The sequence below is a fragment of the Copadichromis virginalis genome, linkage group LG19, assembly GCF_057382275.1.
Source record: "Copadichromis virginalis isolate Kocher_CV1m ecotype Utaka linkage group LG19, C_Virginalis_male_GT1.1, whole genome shotgun sequence".
NCBI lineage: Eukaryota > Metazoa > Chordata > Actinopteri > Cichliformes > Cichlidae > Copadichromis > Copadichromis virginalis.
Window position 1 is genome coordinate 10,467,935 of NC_140636.1, and position 25,237 is coordinate 10,493,171.

The window sequence follows — 25,237 nt, forward strand, 5'->3', positions numbered from 1 at the left end:
ACACTGATGCAAATGTCTCAGATAGCACCGTTGAATTCAGTGAAGTTGGTGATAGAAGCAACTTGCAGGTAATTTTTTTTTTTTTTTTTTCCCCTCAAACCTTTGAGGCAAAGTTGGGAAACTTTGTTTAAGAGACCTGAATGAATAAACAAGCAGATGTCCCAACATGCACTGACATCAAATGTAATTTAGATGAAGCTGGAAACAAAAGCCCAACACTGATCAGACTCGAGGTTTAGGTTGACAGACACTTTAATTGAGACATGAGTGACCCTTAACCATGTGGGCATTTACATGGACTCCCCATCTCTACTTTTTAACAAAATACAAAAGGAGAAGAAAAAACAAAATGAGTATTGCAGAGAAGCCATCTTCAAAGTAAGATACATTATTTACACTGAAAACAGAACGCTACGTCATTTTCCTTTTTCCAGGAGAGAGAAAAATAAAGGTGAAATAAATAAGACCAGAAATGCTTTTTTGTCCACATTCACAGCATGACAAATCATATTCAACTCATTAATGTCGACCCTGTGCGGTCAGAACAGACTGAGATATTAGTAGGTAATTCGGTGATTATTGCCAAAAGCCTTAATCTATACATTATAATATTCAATACATACTCTGTGTTTTGTTTAGAAAAAGGAGACATTTGGAAACTGCTACTTGGATGATTGTACAGCTTAAATACTTCTAGATATATATATATATATATATATATGTATACTTTAAACCCTTTTGTTCATAGCTTTAACTCATTGGCAACTTTGGAAGCAATGTTTTTGAAAGCGATGGATGAGCCGGATATCCTTTTGAACCTGACGCCATTGAGGGAGAGACGGGGAAGCTTGCAAACCTCCATCTCCCACTGCACCAGGTTTTCAGCTCGCCCGTCTCCATGGACGCAAAGAAGCAGGAAACTCTCTTGCTGTTCGTAGTCGCAGTTGTTGGCGTCAAGCACCTTGCGAATCTCCCGCATGATATCACAGGGCTCCATGGAGCTGGTGGTCCTCATACTCCAAGTGAATCTGAGGGAGCGGGGTTTACTGTCTTTATTTTCCCCTTTTTGATCCCCAGGTACATGGCGACTGTTGGGAGAAAGAGACACGGAGGAGAGGTTTTAGCCTCACACAGTATTCCTCCTGCATTTTACAAAGCAGGATCTGTGAATATATTTGAAAGAAAAACATTTTATTTTGAAAAAAAATATGTTTTAAACAGGCAGAAGCAGCAGGAATTAGTTTGAATTAAATCATGTTTTACACAGCTCTGATGCATTTCCACATGAGATTTTCTAGCCCCAGTTTGTTTATTTTCATATGAGGGAAACAAGCAACATGAAAAAAAAAAATCATTTAAGTCTCAGCATGAAGCTGAAAAGCAGTGAAACTGACAAAATGCAGTAAAAACTTAAGATTGCACTTTATTTAAAGAAGCAAACCTCAAAGGTTTAGATTTCTTTCTACACAACTTTTATCATCATTCTTTACTCACCATTTGTTTGCATTTTGAACTCAAATATTTCACGTTTACTACATTTTGTCAGTTGTTTGATAGTGAGCAGCAAGTCTGAAAAACCCAGAAGACCGCTGCACTTTCTGCAAGCAACTTAAATCTGAGCCCACGTTTGACTCATTTCTTCAGGACCTACATCTCGTTGTTTTTATTATATTAGACACTTAGATTAGTCACACTTTTGTCCGCTTTACATTACTTCTAAATCTGGGATCCCATCTTTTTGCAGTTTTATATCCAGTGTGTTGACTTAATATTGAGTCAAGATGAGGTGCGCAAACTGTGACTGAATGTCATTTATTTAGTTTTATAATCATATAAAAGATAACCAGTCTGGCATATTGGACAAATTAAGCCCCTACGATATTTATACACTACAGCAGTCAAATATTTTTGAGAGTATTAATTAAAAGACTCTAGTGGAACAGATTAAGCAATAAAGGACAGTAATCACTGGATGAAGCTGTGATTAAAAGACCATCACCATCATCCACCATAGTCTTGTAAATTATCTGTAATTCAAAGATATTAGGGTTAGTAATGTAAGTACTGGGTAACAATGAAAAGCAAAATTATCCAGTACGCATTAGAAATGGTTCTGTTCTAGTCCTCGTCTATATTTTGACCTGTTTTTGCTCCTCCCATCACTTCATTTTGAATTTAATTTTCATTTCTTATGTTCATTAGTTTCAAATTCATTTACATTGTAACCAATATGATCATTCAGAGGATTAAAACGTTTCTGGGTTTTTCCACATATAAATTTTTATTCTCTGGAAATTAACTTGTATGTAAACTGGAGCTAGACACATGGCGGCAGTCTTTGAGCTTCAGGAGTGACAAAATAAACAAGCATGCCATGCTAACAAAAGTAGCTCACAAATACAGTGCCATGCAAAAAAAAAACAAACAAAAAAAACATTATGTCAAAAAACACTCAAAGACGAGGCTTTAAAGATGCAACAGTACATTCAAACGTCCCTGAAGGGAGTAAGCACAAAGTGGTTCCTATGCAGGGGGAAGGGGATTGAGCAAATTGGATGATGGTGCAGACGGAGACAAACTGAAGCCTACGTTCGGAAGGGAAGACACACTGAACGTGGGGGAGGTAACCTCACCTTGAGCCCTCAAGTCTCCCGTTTCTCTCAAACTCGGTGGAGACTCTGGGGCGTACAAGAAGATCAGACGGGGAGGAGGAGTCAGGGCGGGGGGGAAAAAAGAAGAAACAAAAAAAAGATGTGGGTCTTGCATGACAATCATTTTTTTTTTATCATTTCCAGTGAAAAATCATATTTAAAAATGAGAGAACGTGACGAATACTTGAACGACGACGAGAGCCACCACCAAAAAACAGAAAAAGAAATGGAAGCTTTGACTTCCATTGAAATCAACAAAGAGTCGTGAGAGAGAGAGAGGAGAATAAATAAAGAAATCAAACAAAGAAGTGATGACTGTTCATGTCCCAGACTGAAGCCAACAGGAGCACACACAAAGAAAAGCTTGACAGCGGTGTGTCGACGCAAAACAGCAGCAAAATAAGAGGAGATGCAGCCTGCAGGCCACATTCAGGTGAGGTAGGAAGTGAAGGCAGTGATGCAGCGCTACTTGACTGGACTTTATCGCCTCTCAAAAAGAAAAAAAGATTTTAATCTACATCTGAACAGCACACAGCTAAAATAATAAAAAAGCAGATCCTTCCACTGGCCTATAGGATGACAGGAGATAATAGGGGGGTAAAAAAATAAAATAAAAAAGTAAAAAATTACAAGAAAGCTGATTATTGCTCTGCAAACACGTCCTTTGACGATGTATCGTACAGTAAATGTATATAAAATCCCAGTTTAAGCCTTTTAAATACACTGTTAGTGAACACGTGACCCATCTATTCTTTCTATTTAACAATTTGACACGTGACATTTTAAAGACGTCTACTTGCATTTGGACTAATTATCAGAATTATTTGATCACTTTAAATATTACATTTAAAACAGCTTCTGAAATGCTTACCTTTCCTAATATTAACAGTAATTATTATTATTTTTTTAAAAGGCAACTGATGATTAAATCCTGATTTGAGCCGTGTGTGTGACGCACATGAAAACAGACACCGTTTAGAGAAAAGCTCCCTCCAACATGAAGCTCAGGCTCTAAAAACCAAACCAAATGTTCACAGTTTGTCCCTGTGACCGAAGCTGCAGCACGTTCAGCCGCGCTGCAGAAGCGCGCTCGCTCTGATCGACAGAACAAAAAGCTCACCAACTATTTTTAAGTCACAAACGTGAGCCGTAGACAGGACTTTGTGTATATGTGCAGTTCTGTAATGGCTCTCCTACCAGCTAGAAGACAAGCTGACAAACTGGGCAGTGAGATGACATGCGGGACATTTTAAGGAAAGCACGATGAAATCTTCTGCATTAGTCAGAAGTAATTTGCCTTCCTTGTTTGTCCTCGTACAAGTATTTCTATGGCAGGCATAATGAAGAAAATTCTTTACATAATGTGTTTCATGTGCAGTTTTTCCCCTCCATAAAGCAAAAATGACCTCTTTGGCTTACCGCTGGATTCATTCTGAATCCTTTACTGTTCCTGTGCATCTTATACACAGGAAAAATTAATTTCCTAGCCTCACTAGACTCAAGACAAAGACTCAAACAAAGACTCGAGATAAAGCAGGGGATTCCTTCCTACTAACCAGGTTGATTTCACAGGAAAATTTACTGGATTGCAATAAAAATTTAGACCTCCTGCAAGATCTTTCGCTCAAAGTCTTGACTGCCAGAAAAGACTTTTTGGGAGGATGCTGAACGACTACAAACAAGAAAAAAAAAGTCTGTACTGTAAGACAAGATTAGATTAAAAGCGAATAGTTAGTAATCTCCCCGTTTCTCGGACAGGATGGGTGTACTGTGTCAGGCTCCCAGCATGCATTGCAGCCTGCAGAACAGAAAACAGGACGGGGTTGTGGAGGAGGGACAGAGTCCAAACTCCTGACAGCTTGAGGGACTCGACAACAAGAAGACGAGCGAACAGACAGGACTGACAGCAGGTCCTGGGTCGGCCAGAGAGGCTGTGAAAAATCACAAGACCGAGGGGGGAGGGTGAGGCAAGGCGGGGTGAGGCAATGTAGGAAGGGAAGTCTGAAACTCAGACTTTAATCTCAGGAGAAATTGAGGGATGGAAACAGCCCCTTACTCTAGATCTTCATCTTCCTACAACTCTCTATATCTTCCGCTCCTGAATCTGAAAGAAAAAACGTGAATCTGAGGATGTGCCGGAAATCTCAGTGGACTCATGACAAGAAAAGAAAGAGAAGGAAAGAATATTTAAATGAATGGCATGAGGACAGGCTGAAAAGAAAAAAAAGAAAAGAAAGAAAAACATGGAAGATAATGAGAAGGAAGGAAAGAAGGAAAGGCTGAAAGAGACTGGAGGGCAGAAGACTTACTAAGGGTCTTTCCTCCCTGGGTAGAAGGGTTGGCAGGCCCTGTTTTGGCCGACTGCCGTTTGGCCGGGTCAATACTGACCCTAGGCAGAGAGGAAGAGCAGCAAGAGGTCAAGGTTAAAGGACACAAGAAGGTAAGGAAGACAAAAAAAACACACCGGGAGGAGAATGTGAGTGAACCTAAAATGTCCCGAGGACGAGGAAAATAAAGAAAACTCGTTAAGATCAGAGATGAGTTTTTAGCAGAAATGTACGGCGGCCCAAACCGGACAAAATGAAGTTAATGCCTATAAGACGAGTCAAAAATGGAACCAAGTAAATAAATAATATTGTTGGTTAAAATGGAGATTTTTTAAAAAAAGTGTAGCTAAGACTTTTCATCTTCAGAGGAAATTGAACATAAGACAGTTTAATAACTCCACTTTTCAGTTTGTTATTTTTATGTCTGTTCTTTGTAGCATGAAAAAAAATAATCATGCAATTGTTCCACATTTTCTGATTAATCCTTATTTAGATAATTAATATAATTGGACTCATTTTTAAGCTAGTGAACTTACTATTTTTGCTCTTTGTTGTGAACTTTTGCAATTGATATTTTCAGTTATTTTTACTTAACAGCAAGATCTTAAAATTGATGTCGCAGACCAAGATTGAACCCTGGTGCAGTCACTATTTCACAGGACAATAAAGATAACTTTAAACTAAAAAGAAATTAAGCTCAACTCTTATTTGAATACTCCATTATATTCATTTAACCAACTACACAATTTATTACTGTATTCGGTTTTATTTTCGACTCATCTTATAGTCTTTTGCTCTATTTTGTCACAGTGAGTGCTCCACAGAAATGAGGACAAACACAAAAACCCTAGTGAGACGCCATGAGTGGGAATGCAGGATGGTGATGACACCTGAGCAGAACCGACAGGAGGCTCTGGATGACGATGATGCTGCCAAAGGAAGATGACAGTTTACAAATCAGCCACCAGAGGGAGCCATGGGCCTCAAGACAGCTCCCTGAGAAGGCCGCAAAGCTCCTCTGATCTTTTGATATGTACATCAATGACTGGTTCAGTTTGGCCACAGCTACCATGCTGTTTCACAAGATCCGTTTGAGGAATTCAGTGTTTAATAGCCTCCTCTCTTAAATCCCAACCCCTATTGGAATGGCTGATCCGACTACTTGGAACGTCCGCAGGAAACCATCAGCATGTCCAAACAAAATAAGGCCTCCTTTTATAAAGTGGGACATTAAGAAAAGTTAAGAAAATGTCTGAAGAGACCCATTTACACTATCGTGTCACCACACACCCATTTTAAAACAAAAAACACCTTGTCGTAGTGAAAAAGTCTTACACATTGTTTAGTATGGGCCCAAATGCTGGAAGACACTAAACGGAAAGCAACGAGGGGAGACTATTTCCAGCACCTGCGTCTAAAACAACTTTCTGAAGACACAAAAATACTTTGAGAATTAGTATTTTTGTGTCTTCAAACATTCTCTGCAGCTTTTGCTTGCCTGACAGATAACCGTGAGACAAATGAAGTGCACTGAAAGCAAAACATGTTACAGAAGAAGTTTTCATTTTCTTCAGTAAAAACAACCTTGCTGATTTAAAAAGAATCACAAAATTAGAAAATATTTAACAGAGCATTTTAAATAAGGTCATTTCCATGTTAAGTTTAGGAACTGTGGAGTTTTTATGTTGATTTCTAAGTTAAAATCCTAATCTGTGATTTGTATTAGTACTAGTGCTGTCAGTGTTAACCTCGTTAGAATGACGTTAACGTCATGCTGACAGCACTAATTAGTACATTACAAAAAATTTAATAAAAATAGCCAAAAATTGTCAGTAAATAAATGCTGTATTATATACCTGTGTGATCCCCCCCTTTTTTTTGTTCTTCTGACTTAAACTGAAAGTAAAAAACTAAAGCCCAGAAAACCTTCAAAGCGAAAATAAAGGGCAACGAGACAAAAGCTGAGCGACGTGCCTTTTAGAAGACCCTTTCTCTGAACATGATGTTTGTACCCACCAAGGGAATGAACCAAGTCTACAAAAAACATCAGTGTATACAAAGTTGCATTTATAAATGTACTAAACGGCTTAGAAACAGATAAAAATATAATCCTTGGTGGTTTCTTACTGACACAACTGGGTCAAAGAAAGTAAGAAAATATATATTTTGGTGAATAATGCAGCAGCAGAATAACCTACGATGAGTTCAGTCATTAAAATCAAGAATCAATGGCAGCTGTAAGAAGCAACCTCATGCATGCAATGACGACTGATTAGTAGCAAGCTGCTTTGTTTTTGCTGTATGGGTAATTGACTGATTGTTCAAGGAGTCCGGTCTGCTTTCCCAATCAGCCTTTATCCACCCAGACCAACCGTGGCCACCCCGAGCACATTTACACACAGAGACCAGGTAAAACCCAATCAAAGCAAAAGGAAGTTTCAATTTTTATTTAAATTGCAATGCATTCATCTTAAAGGAATAGTTTGCCATTGTGATAAATTTCAATTAAGTCACTTTTTTAAATAAAAAAAGATGAAATGATTGACAGCTCCCTTATGTACAATAGATATATACGTGTATTAAAAATAAAAAACCAACACATCTCAGACAACGCTGTCAACAAAAGCTAACTGATACAACCTACCACCAATACTCAGTTGCTAGTTTTTTACTACACCTGGCTACGAAGTCTAATCGTCCCACAGTAAATCCTCCTGTCCTCGTGAAAGCTTAAAATTCAGAGCTTCTGATTCTTCTGTATATTCGTTCTGCAGGATGTTGAGCTTGAGGAGGAGGAGCTTAAAAAGGTCCACAACATAGCTCCTCCAGAACAAACACCTCCATAAAACTGTTTATACACAAAACAGCACAGATAGCGTTGGGCGATCCAGTATCCAGGGCAGGACGGGGAGTTTAATTTCCACTTGAAAGATTAAGAGAAAGAAAGTGGGCTACACCTGCATCACAGCCTCCTTCGCATACAAAAGGTGACAGATTTAGTCTAATCATCTGACTGCACTTAATGACCATAAATGGGCGGATATCAGCCGAACAGCTAAAACAGTACTGAGACCTAATGTCTGCCCAGGTCTTTTTTGCTTCCCCTGCTTTAAGCCAACAGTTCTGCTGACTCATGTAAGCTGTTTGTATGTGTGTAAAATGAGTTTGGTTGTTTCCACATACGCACACTTATCTTAAACTCAAATTTAAAAGACAAAAAAAACCCAAGAAGAGTCAAACCAGAGACAGAAACCCTCTCAATCTGAACAGGAACTTGTGCTCATGCACACAAATGACAAAACAAGCCCACGTCCTAAGTGTCATTTACAATAGTGAAACATAATGAGACAACAGTGAGTCTGGTTACATTTAAAATGAATCTAGTAATCAGGAAGTGAAATATCACCGCCATCACTGACCTATGAGATCATCATCCATCTCCACCATCTAAAAGTATAACCTTCATGAAGGGAGGACTGCACGCACAAGTCCTCTAATACATAACACATAAAACCAAACTATTCCTTTAAGGACAATCTTACCTAGACATTAAATTATGTTACTGTGGGTTACTTAGAGTCACGTCAGTAGACCTAATATGTGAGAACAGAAATCTGTCACGTTAATCTGATTGTAAGCAGTGTGTGTAAATGCACCCAGAGAGCGTTACTGTTCTGCTAAGCAATGTGTTAGTTCAGTGCCAGCAGCCCCACACGTCTAAAGAGTTTCAGAGGAAGTTGTTCTGTGAGACTGTTGTCATTGTTTTGGTACAGAGTGAAAGGCAGTACAAGAGTCCTACCTTTTGGTAAACCTGAATGACATGTTTCTACAACAGAATCAGACAAAGAAACAGTGAAAATGGTGAAAGAGAAGTGAAGGAAAGGGGAGGGGGAGATCGAATGAGTGAACAAAAATGGGGTGATTGGAATCATTAACAGTGAAAGGTAAAGATTCATTTGTAATTTTTTTTTAAAAATTCAGTATTAAATGATTTCAATTCCTCATTTTAGGTCAGTCATTGCAGGTGGGATGTCACTGGCTTGGCTGCTGCTTTCAGTACCTGAACTCGAGACTCTCACTGTGACAATATTAACCACAATAAGAAGTGCACAAGAATCTGATGTCGAGATTTCAGGGAGCCCTGAAAATGCAATTTAAAGAAAAGCTATACAAGACTAACCTCGATTCAAAATGTATGCTTTCACTTTGTTTTGTTTTTAAATGGACTATATCAAACTACAAGTATAATAGTAACACATACAGCCCTAAAGCACGCATAGTGCAGGAAATGATTACCGTATAAAAACATTACCACCCAAGATCTTTAAAGAATCATGGAAGTGAAATGATCTAAAATGGTCTGCTGTGTGTAATGAATAAAATGTTTGAATATCCAATCAGTTTCTTTACGGTGTTTGTAGGTTTTCTGGCAGCAACCAGGCAGCGACACACAACAAATGTAGACTTGAGCATAAATCACATTGTACAGGACAGTGAAGTGTTCCTCCAGCATGTAATTATTTATCTTAACTCTACATGGCACTGTGCTGATTGGCTTCAAATCTGAACAGAGTCACAGTAGATTATAAGGCACAGAGCAGAGCAGCGCTGGAGTCTTTCCTCTTTATATTCAAGCTTTAATGTTTTTAATCACTTAAAAAAAAAAATTTGCTTTAGAACAAATTAAACCTTTAAACTGACTGAACAGAAAGGAGCTAAACATCAACCCGTCACACTTCTCTACAAAATGTGCGCAGACGCTTTTCCTCGCCTACCTGCGGGTGAGTTTAGAGGTGAGTTTGGAGAAAAGGTTGCTGGTTCCACGGCTCCGGGTCTGAGACAGAGGCGTGGCATCGTGGGAGAGAGTAGGGGAGGCCGGCGGCCCGTTGTACGTGGCCGTGCGGCGGTCTCTCAGCTGGCCACCGTGGAAGGTGCTGCGGCTGGCTGTGCCTCGGGGGAAGCGGAGACGGTCGGGCGTAGTGGTGTTGGCGACGCTGTGGGTGGACGCCACCGGGTTCCTCTGACTGCCGGGAGACACGGCAACGTTGCTGAAGTGGACGGAGGGGGAAGTTACAATTAAAGCAGGTTTTACACTCCGTTTTTCCAGAGCAGACGTGTACTTCAACACACTGAACATTTCCACGTATTTGTGCAGGTAGAGTGTGATGGAGCCAGATTATACACAGTCACAGAAGCTGTGACTGTGCAACATACTCGAGTACACTTCTGCAATGGAAAAATGTTTGTGCAGAGTCACTGCACGTGCCTCTGCATTCCTAAAATGTGTGGTCTGGTTATTCTACGTGGACTTCTAAAACTGCCATGGGTTTCAAATACTGCAGGTTAGACATCAGCAGGGTAGGAAATTAAAATCACAACAGGACAAAGCCGCACATCAGCTGGTGGATTTAGACGCAACAGCCAGTCTGTGAATAACTAATTTGCAATACATTTTTTTTAAATTACAGCGAATGTTTTAGTCTTGCGACCACTGGCCTCACACAGCTGACCAACCACAAGCAGAAGCTGCATGTAGCACAGAGTAAGATCATCATTCCCTATAAACTGCTGAGCAGTTGTAGCCATAACTAACAGATTAGAACAGAGATGTCAAACGTCCGTTACCTTAGGGGACACATACAGCCCACTTTGATCTTAAGTGGACCGGACCAATGAAACTCCCCTTTCTGTCAGTCTAAAGAAGTGCACATTTAATCTCTGAGGTATCTCAAGAAGAAGAAGTGCAATTTCAACAGCACATCTCAGTTTTACTAAGTGATAAAGAAATGTTGCTCTATTTAATGAAAGAAATCTTAGTTTATCTATTACTTTGGTGTATTATGGATGGTTGTGGGAGGTTTTCATCAGTAAGACAAGCTGTGAAAGTTATGAAAATACAGTTAAAAGTCTAAAACGTATGGTCCTCCTTCACATTTACCAAAGACCGCCAGTGGGCCAGATTGGCATCTTTGCTGGGCCATTTCTAGCCCCTGGGCCTTATGTTTGAGACCCCTTGATTAGAGCATAAGTGTTTATTTAAACTGAATCCATAAAGCAGTGTCTGGTAGTACCAACAAGAGGCAGATTTATGATAGAGAGATTATCAGTAAACAAATACAGCTGGAAGATTAATTTTATGCATTTCATACCCACAGATGTGCAAGTATTTTGTGCAAACTGAGCTCCAGCACAGATCTGGTCTAAGAACCCAGCTTTAGTGCCTCCCTTTGGATTAAACGACTAATGCGCCACAAGGACTTCTGTCCTCATGTGTCTGTGAGTCATTTGAAGATTCTTCAAAGCAGAAAAATAACAGGAGAAATCTTTATAAGATCATTACATTGTTTGAGACCAAACTGAAGAGTTGGGACTTTCTGGGAGCAGAAACAAAATTAGGTTAACCTATTAAAATGGCGGCAGGGCAAGAAAAATAGTATAAGTGAGGTCACATGACCAAAACATCTTTATGATAATATTTAAGGCCAGTGTGTGAGATTTATTTCATTAAATTCGGAGCAATTTTAGAACAGGAAACGTATATAAAGCAGCTGGAACCAAAATTCACCAGCAATGAGCTGTTAATTTCACACCCCAGATGTCAAGCTGTTGATATGTACAATGAAACAGTGAGTTGTGAGCCTGATCACTTAAGAGTCTAAACAGAAACAGACGAGGGTCTGAGGAAGCTGGGACAGCAGGGGAGCCGTGAGCAGTGGGGGCTTTTCCATCATTTCGGAGACCAACAGGTGCAGGACCCAGACAGAGAAAATCAGGGGTCAAAGTTCACAGCAGAGGATGGAGGAGAGATCAGGAGCAGAGCTGTGTGAGTGCGTTACTGCAATGTCGCAAGGAGGGGGGGGGGCCCAAGCGGTCCTCTGGTTTATGGCTGGCAGAGGGATGATGGAAACATGGAAAAATATTATCACACACTGAGTTTAACCTATCGCTCGATTTCAGTGTGTAGATGCATATTTTTCTCCACTTCTCCTCTGGTTTGATCAGCGTCTGAAATAAACACTCAGAAATTTATCTGTCTAACTGACCTGCTTGGTCTCCCTGCTTCATTTATCATCTGGATTTTGGACAGTTTTGTGGAAATTAAATCTGGAAAAAAAATGTCTTTATTTAGCCACCTCCTGAAAAAGAAAGTGGCTAGTCCTAGTCTATGTGTCTGACTTTATAGCAGTGCAGTTACATGTCAGATTGACTACAAGCACCTTGACTAAGCCTCATTTTTAAGTCTGTTTATGTTGTGGAAAACTAATGATTCTTTTGATTCAGTAACACTAGCATACAGATAATACGTACTGAGGTGTTTTGCAGATCCGAGTATACAAATGCTTCTTCCTATCAACACCACCTCAGCAGTGTTACCAAACATCAGGTAAACCAAACAGTAGCACTAAGGCTCGTGTTTATATCTAAAAAGGTCTTCATTCTGACCATGAATCAGCACGTTAGACCGGCTAGACTTTGGTAGAGTAACAATAAAAAGAAGGAGGACATATTTTATTGAGGTATACCAGTCATTAGAGCAATTCATTTTACCTGCTCCTGCTGATGAGCATACATTTCAGACTCTGGCACCAAAAACCACTTTGCTTACTGTTTGTTGCAGGAAATGGTGTCCATGGTTTAGTTGTAGGGTTACAGAGTGTGAAGCTGGCTGGATGTGTGGGTTAGCAAGGGGCCAAACAGGGGCTGAGACATGAGAGGAGACAGACAGGGGGGTTTGGAGACCCTGTCGTCTTACTTGGGCGAGCAGTAGTCCAGAGCGTAGTAGGAGTGGGGCAGTGTGGCCCAGCCTGCCTGGCAAGCGTACAAAGGGCCGACAGTTTGATACCTCAGCCGCACCGAACTGGACGAGGCACCGAATGCAGCGGCTGCAAAGGCAGACGGGGGGCTAGTGGCACAAGCCATCTCAGTCATGCTGGTCATGCCGTAACAGGGGGGGGGACAAAAAACAAAAACCCCACCCCGAATCACAAACACACAGGCAGAAATGGAAGATAAGTTGATGAGAAAAGGGGAAGTAAACAGAAAGAAAGGAGTAGAAAAATCAGGGACTGAGACAAAGGAAATCTTTTCTAGGGATCCCATGTAGGTCCTTTTTTCCTCTATTAACAAGAAAAAGGGGTTTAAATAACTTCGACCAGTGTGAGTTTGAAATACCATACAAATATACATTTTCACACAGGTTGAGTAGAAGAGTCTCTAAAACAGTATTTATCTAAATCTAAAGAACTACATACAGACTTCAGGACCCACAACAATGATCTCACTAACAACAGTTTACTGACAAGTGGGAAAACTCAAATTCTGCTCCCTGTACTGATTAAGATGTACAATCATCCTCCTCTCACCTGTTCTCTTTCCCGTTAGGAATGACGGAGAGGCGGTCTGTGTTGTTTCTGTCACTGCAGACATACGTGTTCCTCCTGGTCATACCTGCAGATGCAGTGTTATTCTGCAAACAGACAAATGCATTGCTTCAGTGGATGACCTTTTTTTTAAATGAAAGGCTCAAAGAAACATGTGTTACAGCAATTAAAGCACAGTGCACTTAAATTCAGTCTATCATGCTGCCAATCTCACCAAATTCGAATGAGTTTTGTTTAAACTTGGAAACAATGCGGCAGACTTTAGAAGTAAAACTTGTTTCCTTTGTACTGTACTGATATGTCCCTCGTGTCTTTGATCTCTTAAACATTTGCATTACTCGATTGTATATTAGTAGTACTCGTCTGTCACATTTTGTATCGCCACAGAGGCTCACTGTGGTCGATGTGGACAGGTGGATTAATCGGAAGTGACTCACACAGAGACTGCCACGTCATGGTTTGGTGGCTTTAAAGTGATAGAGTGCAGCTTAAAAACATTTCCTAATCTCCAGACCATGAGACTGAATCACATTGTTAAACAATACTCGGGCATTGTTCGTTGTGTAAATCTGGACAACTACATCGACACACAAAACCAGAGCTCAGGAGTCGATTGCTCACTTCTTTGATCTTTTGTTTTTTTTCCTTACAAGGTGGGATCACATGTGATGTCACCTGTTAGAGGAAGCTTTACCCATTTATGCATCATTTTCTCACAGATGCATCTGAACACAATAAAGTCTTTACACCATTATTTCCCCTTAAATGCAGTGGACTTCCCCAACGCCAGGAAGTACACACTGATGTGTAAAATTGGAATTTCCTTTTAAGTAACCATGACAGCCACTGTCACTAAACACTCTCATTTAGCTTAACTCCCCCTCCCCAAAACTCTCATACAAAAACAGAGCAAACAATCAAGTTTAACTTTTAAGCCAACTGCTGAAACACTCACGCTCGGGGCCGTGGTGGCTCCTTTCCTGCGGTCAGGAATGTCAGCCTTGTTGGGGTTGTTGGCGTTGCCCAGCAGAGGGCTGGAGGGTGGTGCCCCGCGGGTTCCTGGGATGCTCGGTTTACGGAGCTGGACTCCACCTTCCTCTTTCACGCTGTTCTCAGCAGTAGTTGTCTGACTCCTCTTCGGATGAGCCATCCCTGGAGGGAGGTTCTGACCAACTATAGAAAGAGAAAGTATAATTATCAGAGTAACGTTTGCGGGATGACTCAAGAATACGTCTACCTCTGTCAGCAAATACAATTTTTAAAGAAGTTCTATCTAACCTACATTTTGAAAAAAAAAAAAAAAAATGACCCAGACTTAGTCAAACATAATTATAGTTACAATTTACAATATAATCATCATCACATTAATGTTTGTTTTTCTTTTAATCCATGGTGGCCTTGAATCAGGTTTCACCATTTACTAAATGAATAAAGTCGTCTTCTTAAATTCCCAAAATATCAGAAACACAAGGCTGAAAATGCCACAGCAGTTTTTGAAATCACAGTTAACAATGTTTGAATGTTGGGTTTCTGCTGGAGTATAAAAAGGTTCTCAGCGTTGCCACTTAAGCTGCAGATCTCACAGACAGGAAGCATCGCAAACTGAGGTTACTGACAAAGCATTATATCACAGTGGACAACACAGAGCTGTGCAAACAAAGGAAAGGCTAAAGTGCCTCTACCATGTGACAGGTTTCGATTTGGCTTCTTTTATCAGCTGAAAACAAGCAACTGACAGAAAAGTACTTTTATTATTAGAGGTGACGTACAGCAGAGTTTCAAGTCTGTTCCTTTTCACGTGACATTGAAAAGGAAAGCTAGGACCACGACACTGTGTTTCACACAATGAAGAAAACAACACACCTTGCTCGCTGTAACGTCTCTGTTTGTGGTTGGAGGAGACGCTCCTCTGGACTTTGAGGTGGGAGGGCGACTGGCCGTTGAGCTCACTGCTTGGCCTCGGTTTGGCCAGAGACAAGTTGCTGCTGGAGGCCGAGTCGCCGGGCTCCAGCTGAGAGACAAAGGACACATACAGAACATACAAAAACCCTCAGTTTCTACAGTTTTACTACAGTGAATGTGATTTATGAGTCAAGACAGACCAAAAATCTAGGGCACATGATACGCGATCAAAAGAATTTTTGTGTACAAAGGATCATTTTAAAACTATTATTTCTGATGAGTGAGAAAGCTGTCATTTGTGAGCTTAGAGCTTCAGATGGCGACTTCAGACCCACTTTGTTTCAATTCCTGCACCTTTATTTATATCAGAACCAAGCCCTCATGGACAGTAAGGGGACTTACATGACTGCTCAATTAGCCGTCTGAAAAAAATGCCCCAAATGCCAAATCTTTGACAACGAACTATTTCACATGATCAAATTTAAAACCATTAGGCTTAACAAACGGAAAAAAGCCCCCAAATGCTTCAAATCAATTATTTTAATGCACTTTAATATGTGGCGAGAGTCTGCAAACAAGGTAGAAGTCTATAAATAGCCGAGTCACACACTGGTTTACGAACCACTGATAGCTGAACGACTGAAGAACTAAGACGTTTGTTATGTTTGTACCTCAGAGGCCTTCCTGCCCAAGAGCAGGTAGGTGGCTGTGATCTCATCATACTTCATCTTGGCCAGAGACTCCTGGATTTCCTCCAAGTTGTAGCCCATCCCGACCATCACGTCTGCACAAGCAAAAATGATCAAAGGCTCAATTTAATAACCACTTTTCACGACACCACTGAAACTAAAAGGGACACTGTAGATAACTGCGATCATTGACAGTTCATTGGGGTCTACATTCACCACAAAGTGAGTGAGAGAGTGCTTAATTTTAGACCCTTTCACAGTGATCTCTGGCGATTACAGCACAAAACCAAAACATGACTATTTCTTTTAAAAAACTTGTTTTAAAGTTATGTGGTTATCAACTTTATGTCAAATCTATGTTATTAAACTGACTTCTCTTAATGTGATTTTGCACATTCAAGAATTGTGTGTGTTTATTCTGGTGACTGAGCCGTGCAGGTTTATGATCCCGTGATATGCGGTGGCGCTACAGCGGATATCACAGGATCGACTACATTACACTAGAAGTTTGTAATTTAGTCAAGCTAGACACGCAATGTCAGAAGCTTCAGGCAGTGAAGTTCAGCTAATCAACTTCCTGCCTTTCTGGTTCACCTTTGAAGCAAAGCAATGCTGACTGGAAAGGGGTTTGGAGTGGGAGGACAACATTTTTTTCCTGAAAGTCTAATCCGAAAGTTAAACTCAGACTACTTTTAAATTCCAAATCACAGCTGTAGTTGGGTTCAGAGCAGTCAGGTATGTAATCTGCTGTGTTTCATCTGAACAAATAGACACCTAACAAGTTTTTAATGAATGTCCACACATCAAAGCTGCGTGAAAAACGAGAAAAAGAGTCCCAACAAAGGAGAGATCATCGTCCATCTGTGATTTGTGGGTATAGTTTGATCTAGTCTTAAGCCAAACTTGAATCTGTTTCTAACCCTTACCTACCCTTTCAATGTTGGTCAAGCAGCGAAGACACAAGAGAATTGTCTCCACTCGCAATGTATGAAACTCAAATTTGTCCCCAGGAGACAGATTTACAGAGAAAGACATGCACAGCTTTGACATTAAGCTTCCTCATTGTCCAGGTCACATGTGTGGCAGCACACCAGGTAAAGCTGTACAGATCCAACATGATTTGTAAATATATTTGTGCTGTGTGTGTACCATGCATCACATGAAAGCTTTTTACACGCTGTGCAGTCTATAAATCTTTGAAAACGCTCTTCTATCTGAGACACGTTGGAGAGCTTTTTTATGCAGATTCCATCTTCAGAGATGGAGCGTCTGGTCTCCAAGGAAAGGTGTAGAAATGAGTCACCGGCTTCGCAGTGACCTGTGATGGGCTCTGACTTCCTGCCAGTAACCGTTCTGTCAGTGCAGGCTGTTTGTGTCCGACAGGAGATCGTTTTTTAAAATCACACTCTTTTTAGTGCAGATGATGTGCTGCCGTAGCCAAAAATGTATTTCTCAACCACAAACTCAGCTGCCAGACTTGACAACAAGAGAGAGGTGTGACCGCTTCATCATCATTTCAGACTCTTTACCCGGCAACCTCAGGGGTTTATGAATCGATTTTAAAATGTTACCTATTACTACTAAATATTTTCATGGCTTCTCTTTCTACTACACTTCTAAAGGCTTAAAATGTATAATTTTCAGCACCACTCGAGGGTTTCTTTGTGCTTTAATGATTTTAGTTTTTGAAACAAAAAGCTCAGCACAATAATTTTAAAATATCTTCATTCCTTTGTTAATTGCTAAGTATCTACTTCACCTGGGCACGAACACTTTGAGTCTAACACCAGGTTTCACGCGTGGGAAGAGAGAAAGCGAGCAAAAAACGAGCTGCGCCTCTGTAACCAGGCAGAACCACTGATCTGCCATCTTTTCCCGTCCTTTGTTGGATCAAGCTCATCTTTCTCACTTTCACACTCCTGCGTCCCAACACTTGTGTTTCCCTCTTTGATTCTCGGCTCATTAGATGGTTTATGGCTGCAATCTTTGACAAAATGCTCATAGCTGAAAGAAGAAAGGACATTTTAACACTTATCTGGTAACACTCTACCTAAGAAGAAAAAAGGATTACTTTCTAGGCTTGAATTATGTAACATTACTGGCTTTATTCATCTGTTAACGCTACTTTTTTTTAGTTATTCTGACATAGGCTACACAGGTTAGGTCAGTTATGTAAAAGTTCTGTGTGGCTATATTCAGATACACCAGGACCTTTAAAGGAATAAGAGCGCCTTGGTTGCCTCCTGATATTTAGCTATGAGCTGATCACGCTGTCAGTGATAGATTGTGCTTTTCCTTTTTTCCCCTAAATAATTCCCACTGAGCTCATTGCTTTTCACAGTTAATCAACACGGTATACTACAAGCACAGAAAATTAATCTAGAGAGGCATGTAATTCTTATGTGCTCAGGTTTAAAGCCACATATGCATTCATTCATCTATGCAGCTGGCATGAATCAAAACTAAAAATATCAAGACTCATGTCACTGTGGAAGAATTATGGAGAATGTCCTCCAGGTCTACTACTTCCTTACACGCATCACATAAAATCAGACATTTAAAAACTAAATGGTGAAAAATGTTTATCCAAGAGTCCACCCATCCCCTACCCCAATAAATAAATATATCAGTTATGAATTCAATAATGTAACAGGCATTTGAGGATTTGGGGCCTTCGAGGTTGAGGATTTCCTTTAAATTGATCAGCTAATAGTTTCACCTTTAAGCTGGCCTGTTCACAGTGTTTCCTGGTGTTAAGAAAATAAATGCTCTCTCTATTGGCCCTTGTGCTGCTGAAGCCTTTAGATAAATTAGATGTCATCCACACTGAAAATTCGAAGCCTTTTCCTGTGTAAGACAGCATCTGCTCCACAATGCATTGTTTTCATTCAGTAATAATTTTAGGTAAACTTTTGCAGGCATTGTTTAGAATCCAGAGACTAGTCGGCAACTTCAAGACCTCATTCTCTCCCCTCCTCCATCTTTCTTTTTTCCGTTTTCCTGGGTGATTGGGAGTTCGCACCGACACATGTGCACCAACGGCCGACCCCAGCTGCAGTTATGTAAGAGCTTTCATCCAGGGCATGATGGGGAGGCTTCTCTGGTTCTCTTCTCTGCGTGCAGCAGCGCTGCTCGAATTTATTTATTCATCGTCACGTTTCATCTTTTTTCCTTTTCAAGCTCTTCAGCACTGAAATAATGAGACTGCCTCTGCACTGTGGAGCCGTAACCCCACTAACGTTCGACATCTCACGTCTCCTCACTACTGACGAAAATTACCGACTGAGCTTTTACAGTAATAATGGAGAAGGAGGGGGTGTGTACTTTTTTCTTTTGATTATAGAACAGTGTATATGACAGGCCTGAAAGTCAGAAAACTGACTTAAAAAGAACTTCAATGATGAAGCAATCCATCCTTCAAAAGGGGAAAACAAACAAGCAAAAAAGCAGTTACGATATTAATAGTAACATCAGCCTTACCTATTCTCTTCTGATCTGTGATGTCCAGCTCTGGTTCAGTGTAAGGTTTGAGCTCGTCATCATCAAATCCTGCATTGATCCATCGATCCTTCATAATTTGCTGTAAAAATAAAGACAGACAATTAGAACAGATGTGGCTACACATACGTAAGAGAAACAAACAAAAAACAAACGCCGACGGCACACATGCATACCACCGAATAAAAAGTGGCCTTTTCTTTTTTCCCAGCACAGAAGTTTACAGGGTTTTGTAGGCAAAACAGGCAAACCTGAATAAACTGTGAGAAACTAATAGTTTGAAACGTTTGAGAGTGCTCAATCCTCCAGGTAAGGAAATCCCAAAAAAGGTGATCCATTCATCTGGACACCTTTTCAATGGGAGAAACTGGCGAACAATGGGCTGTGAGGCCACAGTCCATTGTTATTCAGTGGGCTGGTTTCAGTCATTATGCAAATGTACTGTTTCTAAGGTTGTAGAAACCTGCAGTCAGCTGAGACTGAGGAAGTCACTCCCACTGAAATTGCTAAGTAGTTCTATGATACTAGAACTATAACCTTTGTCTCAGCTTTAAAAAAAAAAAAAAAAAAAAGTGAATCAAATCAACATATATTGGGGGCACCACAGCTCATGAGGTTAAACCTTTAGTAGCTCTTAAGGTGCATCTTCAAATATTATCTGGTGTTATCAGAAAAGGCTTAGTCCAAAATAACTGGTGTGGACAGATGTTACAGTTTAACAATATTGAAATGAAATTTTAGTTCAAGTCTAAACTTGACAGATTTATATTTCTAACAATGCATTTAACATCCACTGTAATAACAGATCAAACAGTAAGTCGAGTGCATGAGGCATTCCACTCAGGTTTAATTACAATTCAGTCCTTTCCCAGAAACACTACACATTGAACTGTGCTCCATCACATTTGCGTGCACCCTTATTTTATTTCGCTAATCAATCATCAGCTGATCAATTGGTCCCTGGGGTTTTACTGAGGACAGAGCCAAACTAATTATCACGCTCTGCTGTGGCTGCCATAATCCAGGTCAATCGTGTGGCATCAAACGCCAACAGATGTGACCCCGACATTCGAGCCAGCACTATTTATTTTAACTCACGTACTGTCTGCTCTAAAGAATTCAGCAAAATGCAATCAAGCCATTTCCTTGAAATGAAAGGCGAAAATCAGCTTTGAGATTAAATAGCAAGTTCAGAGCTTACATGCCAAAAATAAACTGTGAAAAGAATGATTTTTCTTTGTGTGAATGATTTACTGCGGAGTGTGAACAGCTAAAAGATGATCATTCACACATTGATCTGTGGAACAATTCTCTCTGTCCTCTCTTCCTCTTACATTTAACACTTGGATTATTCCAACCACCGCAGATGTTCTGACGGAAATAAAAAGTCCAGGTATTTCTGCCATTTTCTGTCAATCAACTTTGGAAAACTGATTTATTTTTGTCCAGTAATATTTAACTTAGTATGTGGACTCTGAGGACCTTTAATGCTTTTGGTCAAGAGGTCAAAATTTCATTTGGCTCATCAGAGAACATGCTGAAGTCTGATCGTACAACACCGCTGTTCGTTATCCTCCTACTTCTGCTGGAACTTTGAAATGTACTACAGACACATTTCTACTTATACATGAATGTTTTTTTTTAACATGTTTGCATTTACAGTTTTGTAGCTTTTGCTGCTCATCTATTATTTAATACTGTGACAAAAAGCACAAATGTTTCCTTAACAATAACTGGAGGATTTCTTGGACCCCAAATATTTGATCAAACAACATTATATGCTGCTCAAAAGGCAATGCACAATTACAAAAACAATGTAATGAAACTCATTTACAGTCAAACGGGCAATTTCATATTATATTTTGCTAACAGAAGAGTTTTGAACTCCTATTATGTTCACTTTAGAATCATGTGCTGATTAAAAGCCAAAGATATTTCACATGTCATCTATTAACCAGCTAATCCTCACATCCATGATGCTCGATGGATTTTAGGTGTGAGCACATTTCTGGACACCAGATTTACTGATAACAGATGGATTGTTTTCAGCAATGTTCCTGTTAAGTTAAAGCAAAATGAAATGTACTCGTGAGGACTGTGTGCTGTTTCTACTCAAAGCGAACTGAAGTGTTCGCTAGCACACTGCACGTTTTGATCTTGCTAAAACCGGGAGATAAATAAAATGCATTAAAAACGCAGCTGTACTTTGTGCTCATAATGACGCAGACTTAAATAAGTAGGTTATATGCACCCTCTTGAAAACTGATGTATACTCGAGGCACAAATGAAGGCAGAGAAGTGATCACAGAAGCCAATTTTGGCACAAACACAAAAACGTCGATGCATTATTCATGGTTACAACATCATAAGAGGAGGAGTAGAGCGTGGGCCGGGCACACACGCACAAAACAGGACGCCGTCGGCGTCAGAGGAGATGATGCAGTGGGGAGATGCAGGGACTGAGAGGAGGGGTTTGAGGATGGATGGCATTCTCCAATGGTGCAGACGTGCTCTGGGAGTGCGTTAAGAACTAAGAGGTATATTTACATTTTCTGCGTCCTCCCTCACCTCGAGAGTACCCCGCTTGGCCGGGTTGAGCACCAGGAAGCGTTTGAGGAGGTTCTCGCAGTCTGTGGACATGTAGAAAGGGATGCGGTACTTCCCTCTGAGCACACGCTCCCGCAGCTCCTGCAGAGAAGGATGAACGGACTGATCTCAGATCATTGCTAGAAGAAATGTAGGGGCTGGTTTGTAGACTGTAACATCGTGCATAAGCTTTACTTTAATCATTTAAGAGAACCTGGAACAGCTTCCACAGGATTTGCACCATATAAACCCATGGTACATGTGACACTAGACAGTACCAACAGTTATATATAACAGCATTTAAATGACAACTATGATTGTTTTTATTATCGCTTTCTCAGTTGCTCTAATTGGACTGCTAAATGTAAAAACATCTTGTATTGTGTAACCTAGGATCCAATATAATAAGGTAGTCACTTTTATTTATAGAAAATATGGAGAAAGAGCATCATCTCTCTCCTTCTGCTATGAGAAAGAAGCTGCAGCATCATGTCATCCACACGCTACCTTAAGATTCTGTCCGTCAAATGGCAGCGAGCCGCTGACCAGCGTGTACAGTATCACCCCCAGACTCCAAACGTCCACCTCTGGCCCGTCGTACTTCTTTCCCTGGAAAAGCTCCGGTGCTGCGTACGGCGGAGAGCCGCAAAACGTATCCAGCTTGTTGCCCAGAGTGAACTCGTTGCTGAAGCCGAAATCTGCGATCTTGATATTCATGTCTGCGTCGAGGAGCAGGTTCTCAGCCTTTGAACAGACAAACCAGTAACTTTTAGGCAATCTGCTGAGCACTGAACACTGGTCAGTGTTGGAGAGGCAGCCACATGAAGGCCAAAATGTTTAAATAATTATTTCTTCTGTATTGCTGTCATTCAGCAGCATGAAGTTTGTTTTTGATGATATTATTGATAGACTTTATTAGTGATTATTTTTTAGACAAAGCCAAACACGATAAGCACTTTTTCTGCAGTCGCTTGATTAATCATTTTGTCCATAAAGTGTCAAGAAAAGTGCCAAAAATCAAAAAACCTGTTTATTTATTTATGAGTCCAAAAATCCAGGATTATAAGGCTTTAAAAAACACATAATTTCTCCTTTGTGAATGAATGAAGATTTCAACCCAGCCATCTGCTCTTTGCTGACATGTAGCTGTAGGCGAAAGACTAATTAGAAAGCTGAGATGAGTACACAGAGGACTCATCCTTCCAGCTGAAACACTGAACTGACATCCTGAGAGGCTTGCAGCTGCATGCAAACAGCACTCATCACAACATGTCTGACCGTCAAAATCTCAGCAGGTGTTGCTGCTGAAGCCACAAAAAGCCCAGAATTCCTCAGAGGCACAAAATGGCCTACAAGCCCGAGGGACAGTGTTTGGTTAAAATGTGGCTTGTATACCTCTTCTACATCGAGTGTGACATTTGGACGCGCGCTGAGCAGCTCCGTGCTGCTCTGTCATCTCCCTACTCATTGATCATTGATGAAGCTTCGCAGAGGAAACACTTTGGATGTGCAGCTGCTGGCAGAGCAGATACACGGGCCTCTCTTCTCTTAGCTACTCCCACTGATGCCGAGATAAAAATACAGAGGCATCAATATTTATAGTTGGAGAACTAAAATGGAGAGCATCACGGCTGTGAAACAGAAGAGGCGGGAGAACATGTAGACAATTTATAGGGCCACCTACTTTTTCTTTTTTTTTTAACACTCCTCCCACCTCTATGGTGCAAAGATTTGTTTCATGGTGGCCATAGTGGCCAAGGACACTGTCGGAAAAGGGAAAAGATGAGCCTCACTAGCTGTGTGTGTGTTGGATTCATCTGTGGGAACATGGGAGTTAAGACGGGAATCATAAAACAGGGACTGATGTGACCTTTAATTCATGATGGACAGCAAACTCTTTAAAATCTACTGACCCTAATATAATATGTACAGTATATCAGCTTCTTAAATGTGAAGATTCTGAGGACAGAAAGAGGAGTTCAGATGGGGATCAAGTTCCTCAAATACTTCAAGTTGAAGTAGAAATACATACAATACAAATACCAGCTGGATACAAAAATAACAGTGATCCCTTTTAATCTGAATTAATGACTTTCAACTGAATGATGCATGATGCACACCACAGTGTGACCTATAAAGGCTTTTGGATAAATACTGAAAATTCAAGTTCGATCTTTTTTTATTTGCTGTGTTTGCATTTTTAACCACTCACCTTGAGGTCTCTGTGAACAATGTGCTTCTGGTGGCAGTACTGCACCGCCGATACAATCTGTGCCGAACGAAACACAAGTACAGCTTAGTTAAATGTTCTCAGACTGTGATAAAGGATGTGGTGTAGGAGGAGATGTGGTTGAAACTAACAGGAAAGATACAACTCAGCTAAGGTGGGGCTGACGACACCAGAGCGGTGAGAAAACAGGTTTGTGCAGTAGCTCTGTCGTACATTCGTCTGACTCGTGAGGCACGTACGAGTATTGCTAGTATCAGGGCACAAGGAGTTCCTTTGAGTGACACATTTTAGAGCTTTTAAAATGATCATTTTTGAGTCTTCAGTTCCCTTCATTTTTAAGGCTTCAAGATTTGCACAGAATTTTATTTGTGTTGTCTTGAGAAACCAACACTACAAAACGCAAAATGTTAGTATATCCACCAACTCAGATGCACAGAGTTTATAACTTAAACACTGGCAAAAAACACCACCAAACTGAGTTTTTTGCATGTTTTCAAACTGCATCAAGGTTGTGTCACTTTTATGAGCATTATCAAAACAGTTCATAAAGTAGAATGGTAACAGGATAAACTTCTTCAACTGAAATTGCAGCTAGATCTGATTATCAAGGGATTGTTTCTCATTACACAATTTAAGATAGTTTTAATCTAAAATCTGATCACACCAGAGGCTGTTTCATTTATGATGCCAGATCACTGTCGTTCACTACTAATTAAACCAATACCAACACGGGCAAAAAGATACAGAGAGTCTGAGTGTTGAACATGAATACATAACAGCCAGGTGTTTTGGACCAGCTTCTTAGCACTTCACACAACAGTCGATGGCTTGTTTGTGACAGTCATGAAGAGGTAAGTGATGGGGAAGCAAGTCGGTTTAGACATTTCATCAGTCTCAACACAACAGAGACGCTTCTGTCCTCCGAGGACACACAGAGGACAGCGTCCTGTCTGAAGCACAGCCAGGAGCAGAG

General features: G+C 40.5%; 1 protein-coding gene across 15 annotated transcripts in view; it reads right to left on the reverse strand.

Annotated features, from left to right (window-relative positions):
* Positions 1 to 705: 705 nt before the first annotated feature.
* The window catches only part of mark3a (MAP/microtubule affinity-regulating kinase 3a), a 45,647-nt gene continuing 21,115 nt past the window's right edge, over positions 706 to 25,237 (reverse strand). For 2 of the 15 annotated variants that reach the window (XM_085440716.1, XM_085440717.1), the window contains exons 7-19: positions 24,247 to 24,303; positions 22,542 to 22,778; positions 21,996 to 22,136; positions 19,431 to 19,530; positions 15,933 to 16,045; positions 15,223 to 15,370; positions 14,315 to 14,532; positions 13,342 to 13,445; positions 12,732 to 12,908; positions 9,754 to 10,026; positions 8,778 to 8,804; positions 2,634 to 2,678; positions 706 to 1,088 (exon numbers count right to left, since the gene is read on the reverse strand). In XM_085440716.1, coding sequence (XP_085296842.1) covers positions 743 to 1,088; positions 2,634 to 2,678; positions 8,778 to 8,804; positions 9,754 to 10,026; positions 12,732 to 12,908; positions 13,342 to 13,445; positions 14,315 to 14,532; positions 15,223 to 15,370; positions 15,933 to 16,045; positions 19,431 to 19,530; positions 21,996 to 22,136; positions 22,542 to 22,778; positions 24,247 to 24,303 — 1,986 coding nt within the window. In that variant the 3' untranslated portion in view covers positions 706 to 742. Of the gene's footprint in view, positions 1,089 to 2,633; positions 2,679 to 4,707; positions 4,756 to 4,960; positions 5,041 to 8,777; positions 8,805 to 9,753; positions 10,027 to 12,731; positions 12,909 to 13,341; positions 13,446 to 14,314; positions 14,533 to 15,222; positions 15,371 to 15,932; positions 16,046 to 19,430; positions 19,531 to 21,995; positions 22,137 to 22,541; positions 22,779 to 24,246; positions 24,304 to 25,237 lie in introns of all 15 variants that reach the window. The other 13 variants (XM_085440729.1, XM_085440723.1, XM_085440718.1 and 10 more) reach the window with 13 other exon arrangements.